This window comes from Chelonoidis abingdonii, chromosome 7, assembly GCF_003597395.2.
Source record: "Chelonoidis abingdonii isolate Lonesome George chromosome 7, CheloAbing_2.0, whole genome shotgun sequence".
Taxonomy (NCBI): Eukaryota; Metazoa; Chordata; order Testudines; family Testudinidae; genus Chelonoidis; species Chelonoidis abingdonii.
Genome location: NC_133775.1, coordinates 17,436,730 through 17,451,840, shown reverse-complemented (window position 1 = coordinate 17,451,840; position 15,111 = coordinate 17,436,730). Strand labels below are relative to the sequence as shown.

Genomic DNA, 15,111 nt, shown 5'->3' with positions numbered 1-15,111 from the left:
ATTGAAGTGGGGAACGGCACCAGGGCTCAGCACACCCCCTGACCATGGAGCTGAAGCAGGGAGCGGTACGGGGCTGAAGCCGTGAGCAGTAAGGGGCTGAAACCCCAAGCTCTCCACTTCCCCCTGATGCCAGGAGAAACCTTAAGCCCATGGGCAGAGTTGAAGGGGCACAACAGTGCTGCCCCCCAAACTGCAGTGCCTTATCCAGAGTGGGGTTGTCCTGGGGGCAGCTCCACACACACACACACACACACCAACCTCCTCTTCTCCCTTAACTGCTACCCTCTGGCAGGAAGACCAAGCCAGGCAGTGAGGGGCAGCTGCTCCTCTGATTGGTGGTGCCATGGAGTGGGCAGCCGTGGCATTCCCCCATCTGCTGCTGGTGCCTGGGGTTGCGTCTGCTCCTCAGCTCCCAGCCTCCTTTGACTGCTCACCCAGCCAGACAGAGCTGCCCAGGCATCTCCAGGCCCAGCAGTGCCCTCAGGGAGTAGCCACCGGCACACAGCACCAGACAGGTGGGTGGCCAGGGCTGGAGGTGGCACTCCCTCCCTGGATCCTGCTATGCAGAGCTAGCCCAAGCCCTGCCAGCGCTTTCTCCACTGCCACTGCCACTGCCACCACCCCCACCCTCTCACAGAAGTCAAACTATGCCCCAGGGTCCTCCCATCCAAGGGGGGCCTCAGAAAGAAAAAGATTGAGAACCCCTGCTCTAGGTGATGGAGAAAGTGTAGGGAATAAGATGTTTGGTAAGGATTTCATAGTCAATTTTTCCCCCACAGAAATCAACATAATGATCAAGAGTGTGGTTTCATCCACTGTTGCTGTGACACTCTGAGTTCATTTCCCAGACCAGAGAAGAGCTCTGTATAAGCTCAAAAGCTTGCCTCTCTCACCAAAAGAAGTTGGTCCAATAAAAGATACTATCTCACCCATCTTGTGTCTCTAATATCCTGGGACAACACATCTACAACACCACTGCAAACCCAAAATTATTTTTCACTCCATGCATCTGATTAAGTCGGTTTGAGCCCACAAAAGCTTATGCCCAAATACGTTTGTTAGTCTCTAAGATGCCACAAGGACTCCTTGTTTTTTTCCAAAAATATTAATTTTTTTAAATCTTAGCCAGTGTTTTTCTTGTAATATTTTTTTAAACATGCAAAATCATAATTTTGCCACACTTCTGAAGGGGGATTTTTTTAAAATAAAGGTTAATAAAACACAAATATGCATTTTCTTACCTGGCAGCTATGCTTCCTGGTTGGATTTCCTTGACAAAGATACCAGCTTCTCCCATCGTTTGATTTTTAAGGGCAATCACACTAAAACCAAGTCCTCCAACAGATGGTTTTTCTATATCTATGTATTCTATTTGCCTGCCCTAATAAAAAAAAAAAAAGTTAATTTTCAACACAGTAGAATGATCTTGTTCAAAATTTGTGAGTACAAGGAGAACTAGTCTTTCCCCTTCTAAAATAAATAAAAATGCAGAATTTTGAACATGTTATTTCTAAAAAAACTCTCCTCTTTATTATTTTTCATATAACAGAATGCAGTATATACAGGCAGCCCAAGGTTCTGAACCCTCCAGAAATTTTAAGAGCTGTTTTCACATTTCATTCACACTAAGAGATGAATTCCAAACTGGACAAAAAGTATGAACAAAATGCTGATTAATGAAATGTATTTAGAATTTCTGGAAATATTGCATAACTAAACCAAATAACTTGTGTTTTCGCTGCTTTTTGCTTTAGAATGGGTTAGTTTTTAGCTCTGTATTCAAAGGCTATGATTTTTAAACATATATTTTTCCCTCCCCCTGTAATTTCACACTTAAAAGTAACCAGTTGTTTTTTCGCAACTGTTCTGTTTTTCAGTTCCAGTACAGAGTTTCTGGGTTTGTTTACTGGTATAAAATACTTTATTTAAAATAAACAGAGGTGATTAATGTTCAGTCTTTAACTCAACCAGTAAAAGATTTAGCTATAATGGCACGCTAATGAGAAAAGTTGTGCTTAAAACACTACAGTTACATTAAAAGGTAGTCAATTAGAAAGTTATTTAATATAGAAAGGAATGACTAACCAATTAATCCAACTGATGAAAATAATGCCCAGTTCTAAATGCATAGGGTAAGCCCAGTCCTACATGGCTGGATCCCTGTGCCTATACAACAATGGCTCTGCAAATAGAGTGATATCACTAATATGCTACACCACCTATGTTCATGAAGTTAGTATCAGTCTGACCAGGTTTTAAAATCAAGTTGTATTAAAATTAAATTAAGGGGTATATAAAATGTTTTAAATCACTTTCACTGTTAATATCTCTGCGTAGTGGGGTGGCTACCCCACTCCTGGAGAACAGGGGTTAAAAAACAGCCAAGCTAGGGGACTGCTTGGGAAGCAACCACAGCTGTGGCCAGTTCAATCAGGGACACACACGCACAAAAGGCTGGAGACAGAAAGACATGTTTGCCTGGGAACTCAGGGTACAGGGAACAAAGCAGGGCTGGGGAAGGCAAGAGGAGCTGGGGAGCCCCAGCCTGGTAAATTCCCAGGCTGCGGGCCTTGCTAAAAGGCCAAAACAGGTACTGGGGCTGCAAAGGCTGCAGCATAGGGTTAGGCAGAGACAGCTGGTCTGACCCCCTTACTAATGATGAGTGGCCGTTCCAGACTGCAGTCTGCCCCAGAGAAAAGAGGCTGGATGATGACTGGCAGTAGCCACAGAGGCAAAGTGGGTTTAGATGGTTGGGGGTTCCCAGGGAGGGGCCCAAAGTGGGGGTACTGCAGAGGGCAGAACCCCAAGTAAGGGGCACCTGGGTCTTGGAGGGACACAAGGGCATGAGGCAAGCAAGATACCAGCCAGCAGAGGGCGCTCAGTGCTGGATGAGCTAATTCCCAAGATGACCAGCAGGAGGCGCCATGCTTGTGAGTCTTCGCTTTGCCACAGGCTCCCATTCAGCAGGTAAAATTCAAAACTGAATTTTTTTCAGCAAATGTCTATTTCCCATGAAATCTCATCAATAGGCAAAATAATTATGGGTTTTTGCCAACTGAATTTTAAATCTTATAATCAATATCTCAAAACAAAAACAAAAAAAAGTCAAAAGTGAAATATTTTCCATTCTTGTCAAAGTTTTTCCACTGGGGGGGAGGAGGGGAATCCCAACCAGCTCTACTCTCCTACGGACTTATGACACCATTTCCCCAGATACTGCACAGAAAGTTACATATTGCAATGGATTGCCAAACCACGTATGCAAAAGAATTGATGTTTATTGAAAAATAAAGTTTAAACACATGGGCCATGACTGGACTTTACCTTTGCCATCCATTGGATCATCATATTGAATTCATCAGCTCCTAGTTTTGGATTGAGTGGATCTACTCTGGGTCCAGATGAATTATGAGCCACATACATGTTCCCATTAGTAATGGATCTATCAGCATCAAATACTAGTAACCCTCTCTTAGTAAAATCAAAGTCCACTGACCGGTCCGAAGGCATGTAATTGAGCTGTTATAAAAACAGATTTTCAGGTATAATATTTTGTACAAAGCCAGCCATATAAACAATTGATCAGCATTTTAAATGAGACTATTAATACCTCATACATACATCAGGATTGCCTAAACTATTTCACCAAGTGTGTGAATGGACTAACAGGAACAGGCACATACTAAGGGACGACATCTAATTTGTGCACAAAATGAAAAGAAAAAGGCAGAAAGAATGCAGAATCAGCTGGAGACAGAAAAAGGAATGCAGCATGACAGCGGCAATAGCCAAAACAGTGTTCTTTTGGTACAATAAAACACACACAATCCCTCCATGTTTCAGCTATTTTTTAAATGAAAAAATTTTCTGTTTTCTTCCCTTTCTTTCTCTCTATATTTATTACATGCCTCTTTCCTGTATTTTCCTACTCTCCTCTTTTTCCTTCTCCTCCCCAGGAGCTAAACACATGTGGAAGAAGTGAGTGTCAAAATAGCCTTCGAACTACATATTACATTTTCAAATGCACCTGGGTCACTTAGGCTCCTAAGTCCCATGTTCAAAAGAGACTTAGGTACTCAAAGCCAGGCGTACACTTGGAAGGCTTTGCTAGTATGGCTATAGCCTAGTGTGGGCACAGTTTATACTGGCAAAACTGAGCCAAATAAACTATACTGGCTTATCTGCCAGTATAATTATCTTGGCAAAAGCACAATTTTGCTAGTACAATTGCATCTACACAAGGGGCCTTTGGTGGCACAGCTATGATAGTCACAAATCGCATCTCATCATACTCCTGATCAATATAGCTATACTGGTAAAAGTTTGTAATGTAGACCTGACTTAAGTCTCATTGAAAGTCAACAGGACTTATGCTAAGAGATCTAGGCACTTCTGAAAATTTTATCCCAGGTCTCATGAGCCTTCCTCGAATCAGTTATTTCAGCCAAAGCGTGTTACCGCTCAAGTGTGCAGGAAAACAGAATCAACAGCAGAAGAGCCACTTGTGCTTTCTCCAGTTCACAGGCCACACATTTACCATATTCCCCCTAGTTGGGCCTGGTCCACAAGCAAGAGATTGCACATGCTATAATTGCTAGGTGTTGGAATTGAATTTATAGCAACACCAGTCAAATAACAAATGCAGAAGCTTTCCCTTGGGAATTACAAATGTTGACATGCCAAGCAGGAGAAAAAGTTCTCTCACTAAGGAGTATGTTAAAAAGGAACCTGAACAAAATCAACTTTTTGAATAACGATTCTGAATATTCCAGATATTCGTTATGCACTTGCCACATAGAATATCAGGGTTGGAAGGGGCCTCAGGAGGTCATCTAGTCCAACCCCCTGCTCAAAGCAGGACCAATTCCCAACTAAATCATCCAAGTCAGGGCTTTGTCAAGCCTAACCTTAAAAACCTCTAAGGAAGGAGATTCCACCACCTCCCTAGGTAACCCATTCCAGTGCTTCAACACCCTCCTAGTGAAAAAGATCCTAATATCCAACCTAACCTCCCCACTGCCAACTTGAGACCATTACTCCTTGTTCTGTCATCAGTTACTACTGAGAACAGTCTAGATCTATCCTCTTTGGAACCCTCTTTCAGGTAGCTCAAGCAGCTATCAAATCCTGCTCATTCTTCTCTTCTCGCAGACTGAACATCCCATTTCCCTCAGCCTCTCCTCATAAGTGATGTGGCTCCACCCGCCTAAATCATTTTAGTTCCCTCCGCTGGACTCTTTCCAATTTTTCACATCCTTCTTGTGGTGTGGGCCCAAAACGGACACACTATCCAGATGAGCCTCACCAATGTCGAATAGAGGGAAATGATCATGTCCCTCGATCTGCTGGCAATGCCCCTACTTATACAGCCCAAAATGCCGTTAGCCTTCTGGCAAAAAGGGCACACTGTTACTCATATCCATCTTCTTGTCCACTGTAACCCCTAGGTCCTTTTTCTGCAGAACTGCTTCCTAGCCATTCGGGTCCCTAGTCTTAACAGTGAATGGGTTTTTCCGTCCTAAGTGCAGGACTCTGCACTCGTCCTTGTTGAACCTCATCAGTTTCTTGGCAAACCCTCTAATTTGTCTAGCGTCCCTCTGTATCCTATCCCTACCCTCCAGTGTATCTACCACTCCTCCAGTTTAGTGTCATCTGCGAACTTGTGAGAGTGCAGTCCACGCCATCCTCCAGATCATTAATGAAGATTATTGCGAACAAAACCAGCCCCAGGACCAACCCTTGGGCACTCCACTGAAACCAGCTGCCAACTGGACATGGAGCTGTTGATCATTACCCATTGAGCCCGACAATCTAGCCAGCTTTCTATCCACCTTATAGTCCATTCATCCAGCCCACACTTCTTTAACTTGCTGGCAAGAATACTGTGGGAGACCATATCAAAAGCTTTGCTGAAGTCAAGGCATAACATCCACTGCTTTCCCATCATGCACAGACCCAGTTATCGCCTCATAGAAGGCAATTAGGTTAATCAGGAAAACTCTGCTGCTAGATTTATTTGCATGCACATGTGAAATTGTCTTCTACAGCCATGTGGATAATGACAGGACATCTGCAGAGATCACTGGCACTCAGGGCATGCAGAATTAATTCCTGATTTTAAGTTCATGTGCCTGGCTCAACTAGCCCTATGACTTGAACTGGGTGTACAGGTGAGCATGCCACAGGCACTCAGATCCTACAGTTATGGGAGCCATAGCCCGGTTAAATACCAATGTGGTAAAAACAGTTATAAACTGTGACTTGGGTGACTGAATGTTTTAAAGCCCAATGGCAGCATCCCCAGTGATACAATGCCTACATACCACATGTTAAATTCCTAAATAAATATGGCCAAAAAATGTAACTTTCAACTTACTTGCTCCTTCAGTTGCTTGATGGACTGCTGAAGGGTCAGTATCTGATTAAACAAAGGGCTTCTGAGTGTGTTACATAAAATAGTCAGGTTTTCATTCTGTGAAGTCTCCCCTCTCTCTCGCAGTTTCATTTGCAGACGATCAAGAATTTGTAGAACCTGCTGTTTATCTGATATACCCCAAAATAATACCGATTAGAAATCTGGCTCATAAATTCTCTCACTGCTCAGCAAAGATAATTATTCTTAAAATATCTACCTGTTGCAGGATTTTCAGGCATGGTGAATCGATCTCTTTGGAATCTGTCAGAATAACCTAGATGAAGTTAGAAAAAAAAAATCAACTAAGAAACTAAGTTTAAACTAAGTTAGACCTTCCAGCTGATTGCTTAAAAGACCGAGTCAACTCAAAAAAAAAAAATTTTATTGTATCATTGCTATAAGTAAAATGTAAGATTACTGTAATGGCTATTAGAGGAAAAACTATTTTTTCATTGTGTTTACTTCACTTACAGTATTGTTTACTTTGTTACAATCAAATGCAGTCAGTTTCACTGCTACTTATAAATAGTCACCAAGTTTCCCTTTTGTTGTTTGTTTGGACCTTTCACACAGCGACAAGGGAAAAAATGAATTTTTAACCATAGAAAAATGCAGCTGTAAAAGACATAGAAATGGCCCGAGAGATTGAAAGACAGGTATGTTACTGTACACTATTTTAAACTTGTTTTTAACTGACTACATGTTAAGCTGATATCCTTTCAAAATACACAATTATTTAAAAACTACTTTTCCATTGTTGTTTTAATTATTGAGATACTGGCAGACTCCTCACAGCTATGGGTCAATCCTACAATCTGATCATGTGGGTGGAACCTTACACCTGTGCGAAGCCCCTCCAAAATCAGTGGTGCTCCACCCATACAAAATATATTGCAGAATCAGGGCCTAAAATTGATCTAGTTCAGGGGTTCTTACACTTTTGTACTGGTGACCCCTTTCACATACCAAGCCTCTGAGTGTGACCCATAAAAAACAAACACTTTTTTATATATTTAACACCATTATAAATGCTGGAGGCAAAGTGGAGTTTGGGGTGGAGGCTGACAGCTTGCGACCCCCCCCCATGTAATAACCTCACGATTCCCTGAAGAGTCCCAACCCCCAGTTTGAGAACCCCTGGTCTAGCTGATAAGGCATTAGGCTTGATAAGGAAATCTGAGTTCGAGTCCCAGCTCTGCACCACGAACCTGCTGCATGAACTTGAGCAAGTTAGATCACCTCTGTTTCCCATCCTGTCCTCTGTCTTAGTTATTTAAATAAGCACCTTGGGGAGGGACCATCTCTTACTATGTGTATGTTCAGTACCTAACACAATGGGACCCCAATTTTGGTTGAGGCCTCTAGGTAGTACTGTTATAAATATTAGCGTTTGCAATATGTTTTGAGAGACGATCAAGTCCTTATGTGCATATCACCACCTTGCATTTATATATATAGGGTCTGGCATGCTGAGGGCCACCAAAGTAGTTTATCAACTTAAACAGATACACAGTATACACCTGACTTTCCAAAACCCTATTATCCAAACCTCTGCAGTATCTGAATCCCCATGGGGGACAAAGAAGGGATATGGCTAATGCAGAGGTTCAGATAATAGAGCAAAGACTCCTGGATGCAGGGGAGGCCACCCTTCAATTGAATGGCTCTTGCGAGGGCATAGAGAGCCCTGTGCAGCCCCGCTGTCAAAAGAGTGAGTGAGCAAGGCTATGACATAAGGTTGCTAACTTTCTAATTTCATAAAATCAAACACCCTTGCACGACCCCTTCCCCAAGGCCCCACTCCTGCCCCACCACTTCTGAGGCCCCACCCACCTCTCCCTCCAGCCTCCTCCCTCTGTCGCTCGCTCTCCCCAACCCTCACTCACTAGGCTAGGGCAGGGGGTTAGGGTGTAGAAGGGGGTTCTAGCTGGGGTTGTGGGCTCCAGGGTGGGGCCAGAAATGAGGGGTTCAGGGTACGGAAGGGGGCTCCAGGCTGGGGCAGAGGATTGGGGTGCAGGAGGGGGTGAGAGCTCCAGCTGCAGGCTCTGGGGTGGGGCAGAGGGATGGGATGCAGGAAGGAGTTTGAGTGCAGGAAGGGGCTATGGGATGGGCAGGAGGTGGGATGCAGGAAGAGGTGCGGGCTCCAGGAGGGAGTTAGGGTGCAGGAGGGGGCTCAGGCAGGGGGTTGGGGTGTGGAAAGGCATGAGGGGTCTGGGAGGGAGTTAGGGTGCAGGAGGGAGTTCCGAGCTGGAGCTGGTGGTTCAGGCTCCAGGTGGGTGGTGCTTACCTCAGACAGCTCCAGGCCAGCATATCCAGCCCCTAGGTGGAGGCATGGCCAGACAGGTCTGCGCGGTGCATGCTGCCCATGCCCCCCACAGTTCCTATTGGTCATGGCTTCCCAGCCAATGAGAACTGTGGAGCCAGCGCTGGGGGCGGGGACAGTGCATACAGCGTCCCTGATTGCCCCTCTGCCTAGGAGGGACATGCCAGCCACTTCTGGGAGCTGTGTGGAACAGGGCAGGCAGCAAGCCTGCCTTAGCCCTGCTGCGCCACTGACCGGACTACTAATGGCTCAGTCAGCAGTGCTGACTGGAGCTGCCAGGATCCCTTTTCGACCAGGTATTCCAGTCAAAAACGGGATGCCTGACAATCCTACCATGACAGAAGAGCTGCAGAGGCCAGTGACACCTGATCCTGCAGGAGCAAGATATAAGGAAGGCTGCAGTCCTGGTGGGATGGGGCAGAGCAGAGTCCTGGCAAGGGGCCTCTGCCTCCCCCTACACCTTGCACCTGCAATAATCAGAGGGCAGAAGCAGTAGCACAGGGTGCCTTCTGCAGCCCGGCCATCAATCCTACAATCTGATCGTGTGGTTGGAACCTTATACCTGTGTGGAGTCCCTCTCTATTATCCAAACTCCTTATTATTCAAATAAACGCCGGATCCCCCATGTTATCTGGATAATCGGGAGTATACAGTGTGAGCAATAAATAAGATTAATTCATTAACAACCAGCCCCGCTGAGGAGAGGTTTGTGATGATTTTTGGCAGCCAGGCCAAATCAAGTGGTTTGCATAGCTTCTACCTATAACCAAGCAAAATGTGGTGATTTTAAGACAACGTACAGATTTGGTGGGGCAGAGTGTCACTTTAAACCAAAACTCACAGCAAAATTCAGGGACTGCAAACCCATGTAACCCATAACCCAAAAAAGGGTTATGAAAATCCCTCTGGACTGAAATCTACGAGCACTGCACAGCTTTATGCAGGATACTTTTACTTTTCATGTGAAATACTGTACTTCCAAAGGCACAATTACCATCTAATTCCACACTGGGCTTTGGTCCTGATCAACTCAGGAGAAAATACAACAGATTGAAGCACCAACACCACTTTCTCCTATATTCCAGGCCTGAGCTTGCTTAGCTTGATAAACCTCATAAGATATTTTCAAACAGGGCAATTTTACCTGCCCCAAACACAATTCATAGGAGCTGCAAAACAATCCCATTGTGGAAGTAACTCAAAAACACCTTAAAGACAGCTCAAACACAGGATCTGTCATGCCACAAAATAAATCCAGTCTGGCAGGAAACCTGAGGACTCACTAAGGAAGCAGCACATATTCAAGAGAAACCTCATCTAGAGGCTTGTGTTTATATGGTCTTGAAAGTGAATCACGTTTCTGTTGTAGTGGGTGGAAAGACAGTAGTTATGACATAGGGTAAGGATTCAAAAGAGAAGGATTAAAGCAGAAAAGATGGGAATGCCCCCTTTTGGCTCCACCAAATATGCAGAAGAGTCCAGGAGAAAAAGAATCAAATGAAAATTTCCACTGTTTACTGGAGTTGCTAAGAGCTATTGCAGAGGCAGGTATACACCAGTGGCAGTTGAAGCGATCCTCATGTAAAATCCGTCTGTCCAGTCCTGTTTCCACCCCAGACCTGTTTCCACCCCATCCCATTCTCCTCGCCTTATTAGTTCTAGCCTCACCTCCTTAGGCTTTTCATCCCCAGCACCTCACTTGTTCTAAGTGCTTGTCTTCTTGCCCAACCATTCTCAGTTCTCTCTCTATCTCCTGCTCCTTCTCTCTGGTCTCCTCCTCTTCGCTTCCACCTCAGTTTCCACTGCAACTCCCATGTTTTCTAGCTTCCAATCCTAGACTCTCCTATCAGGCTTCTTGTCCCATTTTACATTGCCCTTCCAAGGCTGGATTAGCCATCATTGAGCCATAGGAAACCACAGGGTTGCACCTCTGCTCATGTTGTCCCATGCCAACCAGGATGATGGTGCAGCCAGACCAAATCTGAGTGAATGTCATTGCGACCTGATGCACAGAGTCTCAGCACCACCCAGGTTTGGACTCTCATTTCCCAACAAATTTGGGCCATGAGTAGTTTACCTGTGCATTAATTGGGCCCTGGTTTTATCCCCTGCAATCCAGCTTTTGTCCACTTTGCATTCTAATCAGGAAACTTTTCTTCACCGTGCCTGGGCCCAGCAGGTTGCCACTGAGAGCACAAGAGAGGCAGGTTCTCTGCTTTGGGTTCCAGAGCCAGTGTGATTTTTTAAAGGTTTATAACTTAGCCAGATTTGGGCAGATTTTCATGGGGACAGCAAAAGACACATCCCTGATTACATCTGTTTATACACAAACAGGGTAGTTCATGGATTCTCAAACCTTTCCATGTTTTAAGTTATCTCATGAGTACCTCCCTTCTGATTTGCAATTGAACAACATCTTTATGGCAACTACAGCAATTACTCATGTGGTTATGTAATAATAGTAAAATATTCAGCATTTTTCAGTGCAATTTAGCAGCTGGAAACAAGGAAGGACAGTATCATGTGACCAGCCAGCTATCTGCAAACCACCAGCAAACATTTCACAGAAGAATGCAAGGAGCCCATGGCATGTGCAATGCATTCAGGTTTGCAGAGCGTGACACTCTAAATTAAATTGCAGTAACATCCAATGTGTGTCAGCTGCTGTCCAAACACAGACCCAGGCCAGGATTATACTTTTTTTTTTTTAAAAAAAAAAAGGCTGACCAGTATAGCAAGGTGGGCAAATCCTAGTGTGGACACAGCTTATATAAGCAAAAAAGTGCTTTTGACAGTATAGCTTATACCAGTTTGGCATGTGAAATAAGTTACATTCAGAAAAAGCACTTTTATGCCTATATGACTGCAGCTACACTAGGGCCTTTGCCAGTATATAAGTGTCACACACACACAAAAAAGTCACACCCCTAAACAACATTACTATATCAGAAAAACTTAAGACCTGGCAAAGATACAGTATGCTGTCCGAAAGTGCATAGAATTTTCTGAACAACTCTGAAATCCTGCAGAAGGAAAGAAGCTATTTTATATAGCCCTGTGACAGGATAATGTTACCTTACACAGTCCAGGAGCCAACACTCCTAATCAGCAAAGAATTATTGCTTTAAAAAACAAGACTTTCATCAGGTTATTGTTTAAGACAAGGAGCATACAATAAACAAAAATATGGATAGCTCCTGCCACAAATTTATGGCTGTGTCTTCACAGCTGAAGACATGTTTTTACCACCAAGACATCTATCTCAATGTAAAGTCCTAGTGGAGTAAAGGCACAGGTAGCTGTTACTTTGACTAGCTACAGTGAGTTAAAAATTACAGTGTTTTGTTTCCACTAGGACTTTACATTGAGCTTGATGTCTTGGTGGAAAAAACATATCTTGTTTGCACTGGAGATGAAGTCTGTCTAAAGACACATGGGGCCTGGTTTTCAGAAGTGCTGAGCACCAACTCCAGCTGAATCCATGACAGCTAGTGACACTCAGCACCTCTGAAAAATTATGTGAAAAGAGAATACACGGAATGCTGGAAAGGTGCAGATAACTTTCTCCTCTCAATCCTCCCACAATAATCAAACTAATTTTCCTCAGATGTAAAATTAAAGAGCCCTTTAAATCCTGCCAGCTACATCTACTCACATGCAGCAGGGGTGGAGATTGGGGGGAAAATGATGAAGTTTTGCACCCCCCAAACCAGAGTTGATGTGGGGGAGGGGGAAGTCACACAGGGTCAGGTGCCCCCATATCTCTGCCTTCCATTTAAGCACAGAGGTTTTCAAACGAGCAGGGGGGGTGTGTGTGGAGAAACACTCATGGGGGCAAGGAGTGACTCCAGGCAGCTCAACACAGCCCCACACAGCAGGGCTTAAAGAGGGTGAACAGGTGTCTGGTTTTTGACCAAAAAGGTGGTCGAAAAGGGAACCTGACAGTGTCCAATCAAATCTACTGACTCAACACCCAAAGTCTGTTTTTTAAGTATTATAAAGTTGGCAACCCTATCTCCAAGCTCTGCCACACGGGGCTGGCCTGAGCTGCCTGCCATCACCACTCCCTGCCAAACATTCCTCCGTGCCCCATCCCCAGTTTGAAAACCTGTGAGATAAACGGAAGGCAGAAATCTGGAGGTGGCACATAACCTTGTATGCCACCCATGTGTCATTTCTGCCCCCCCACAACTAAGCCCACGACAGAGACCTCTGATCATTTCCGGAGTAACAAAAGGAGATCAGCTCCCCATTTCCAAACCAAGCACGTCTTGGACACAATAGGGAGTTAAAACCAGAACCAACTGGCCAAACCCCTTTGGAAAGAGTGGGGCTAGTGTTGAAAAGGGCCTTAAATCTGAACTGTTCCTGCTTCCAAGTATTTTAAACACTATGTTGAATATGGCACTTTATTAAAAAGTGCCTAAACCGATAGCTCAGTCCCTGGCTCATCAGGGCTTTGCAGAGCCAAAGCCAACCCTGCCCAACTTCAGTAGATTTGGGGTGTTTTCGGGAGGGATTGGTGAAACTCAAACTTTCAGGAAATTCCTAACCTATCCAGCCCCAACCGTTGTTCACCCCGCCTCCTGCCACTCTCCGGAGCCTTAACCAGTGAAGGGGCAGGAAACAGACAGGGGGTGGGGGGTCCCCTTCTGTGGGGAAGCCGAGCTGCCCCCGAGTGTAATACCTGGTCCGCAGAGGCGGGCTGCAAAAGGCCTGGTTGCTCCCGGGTCGCCGTCTGCCCTGCGCTCTCACCTGGGCGGAAGCGAGCGGCTGGATTTTGACCGCAGCTCACCGTCACCTGCAACACAGGAAATCAGCCGGGCGAGCGCCGCGTACGCACATACCCACCGCGCTGCGGACCGCGGGCGAGCTCCTTGCGGGGCGCAGGGCAGGGGGAATCGAGGAGAGAGGACACGGGAGGGGGAAAGGGAGGTAGGGAGAGAAATAGGGAACGGGGGGAGGAACAAGGAATGGGAAAAGAGAGTGAAAGGAGACAAGAGGGAAAGAAGGACAAGAAAAGCACAAATTATTGCCAAGCAAAGGGGATGGACAAGCTGGTCTGTGTGTGTGTAAGAAATGGGTCCTTTCATTTCCAGCATGTAAACGTGGTCTTGAACTCATACCAGGGCTGGTACTGCAGCTGAGCGTCCTTTAACTAGGATCTCTCATTGCCTGAATACCATATTGGCCCCTGATCCTGCTAACACTTACACACAGGCTTAGCTTTACTACCATGCCTGCCCCATTGATTTCAATGCCACTGCTCGCCATAGCAAAAGTACAAAAGTCAACTCTGGTAATATTTGTTGGTTTTCTTAAAGCCCCCGAGCTCCTGGATTCAGGTGGTTAGAGAAGAATCTCAGCTTTCATTTAAAAAAAAAAAAAAAGTAAGTTTCTAGCCCTCCTGTGAACCCAAAGATTTTTTTAAATCTCATGAGTTTTAAAGCCAATTGTGTGATTTCTGGATATTTGGAGTTGACACTACCATGAGCACATGCAGGATTGGAGCCTTGGATGGAAGCTTTGTATTATCCTTGAAAACATGATATTTCAGTCTGTCCATGAACAGTCACTCATAGTTGCCATTTGGAATTCAGGGGTTCACTGACTGTAACAGGGTGACCAGATGTCTCAATTTTAGAGGGACAGTCCGGATTTTGGGGGCTTTTTCTTATATAGGCACTTATTACTCCCTACCCCCATCCTGATTTTTTACACTTGCTATCTGGTCACTCTTTATTACAGTCTAAAGGAAATAGAAAGAGGACACAAAGCCAAGCAAAAAATTCAAAAGACTTTAGGCTGGTGACATGTTTGACAAAGAATTTTCTGATACCTATAAGCATAGTCCATAAAAATCTGGATGGAAAGAAAATGTAGTTTTAGAAGAGGCTGTTGGAAATGGTCAATCAGATCTTCATAGTGCAACAAATCAGTGGCTAGCTAGTATTTCATGTCTGTCGTTACCTAAAAACTGCAGTTGCCTGGAACTTCATAACAGCAACACAGTTAGTACTTGCCTTGTCCTGCTTTAAAGACACTAGCTCCTTTCACTTCAACTAAAGAGGACCAGCCATTAGCAGCACTGGGACTTGAACACACAGTTGAGTCGTTCTGATTCTAAGCAGAGAGAACAGTGGCACACAAACATACTATATTATTATTATTGTTGTTTGTATTATGTTAGTGCCTAGGATTCCCAGTTGTACTGTGTTCCAAAAAAAATAAAAAAAATCCAAAATCAACTATTTACATTATTTGTGGTTCAAAAATTGATCCCTAGTTCTTTTACATTCACGAAAATTCTCTCATTAGCAAAGTGGCAAGGACAGGCAGAAACAAGCAAGTATTACCATTCATTTTGGATGGT

The 15,111-nt window shown here is 44.7% G+C and overlaps 1 protein-coding gene across 10 annotated transcripts in view; it reads right to left on the bottom strand.

Annotated features, from left to right (window-relative positions):
* The window catches only part of PATJ (PATJ crumbs cell polarity complex component), a 219,850-nt gene extending 205,890 nt beyond the window's left edge, over positions 1-13,960 (bottom strand). For 5 of the 10 annotated variants that reach the window (XM_032795516.2, XM_032795517.2, XM_075067652.1 and 2 more), the window contains exons 1-5: positions 13,426-13,959; positions 6,633-6,689; positions 6,377-6,543; positions 3,325-3,519; positions 1,242-1,381 (exon numbers count right to left, since the gene is read on the bottom strand). In XM_032795516.2, coding sequence (XP_032651407.1) covers positions 1,242-1,381; positions 3,325-3,519; positions 6,377-6,543; positions 6,633-6,654 — 524 coding nt within the window. In that variant the 5' untranslated portion in view covers positions 6,655-6,689; positions 13,426-13,959. Of the gene's footprint in view, positions 1-1,241; positions 1,382-3,324; positions 3,520-6,376; positions 6,544-6,632; positions 6,690-13,425 lie in introns of all 10 variants that reach the window. The other 5 variants (XM_032795514.2, XM_075067649.1, XM_032795518.2 and 2 more) reach the window with 2 other exon arrangements.
* Positions 13,961-15,111: the final 1,151 nt, after the last annotated feature.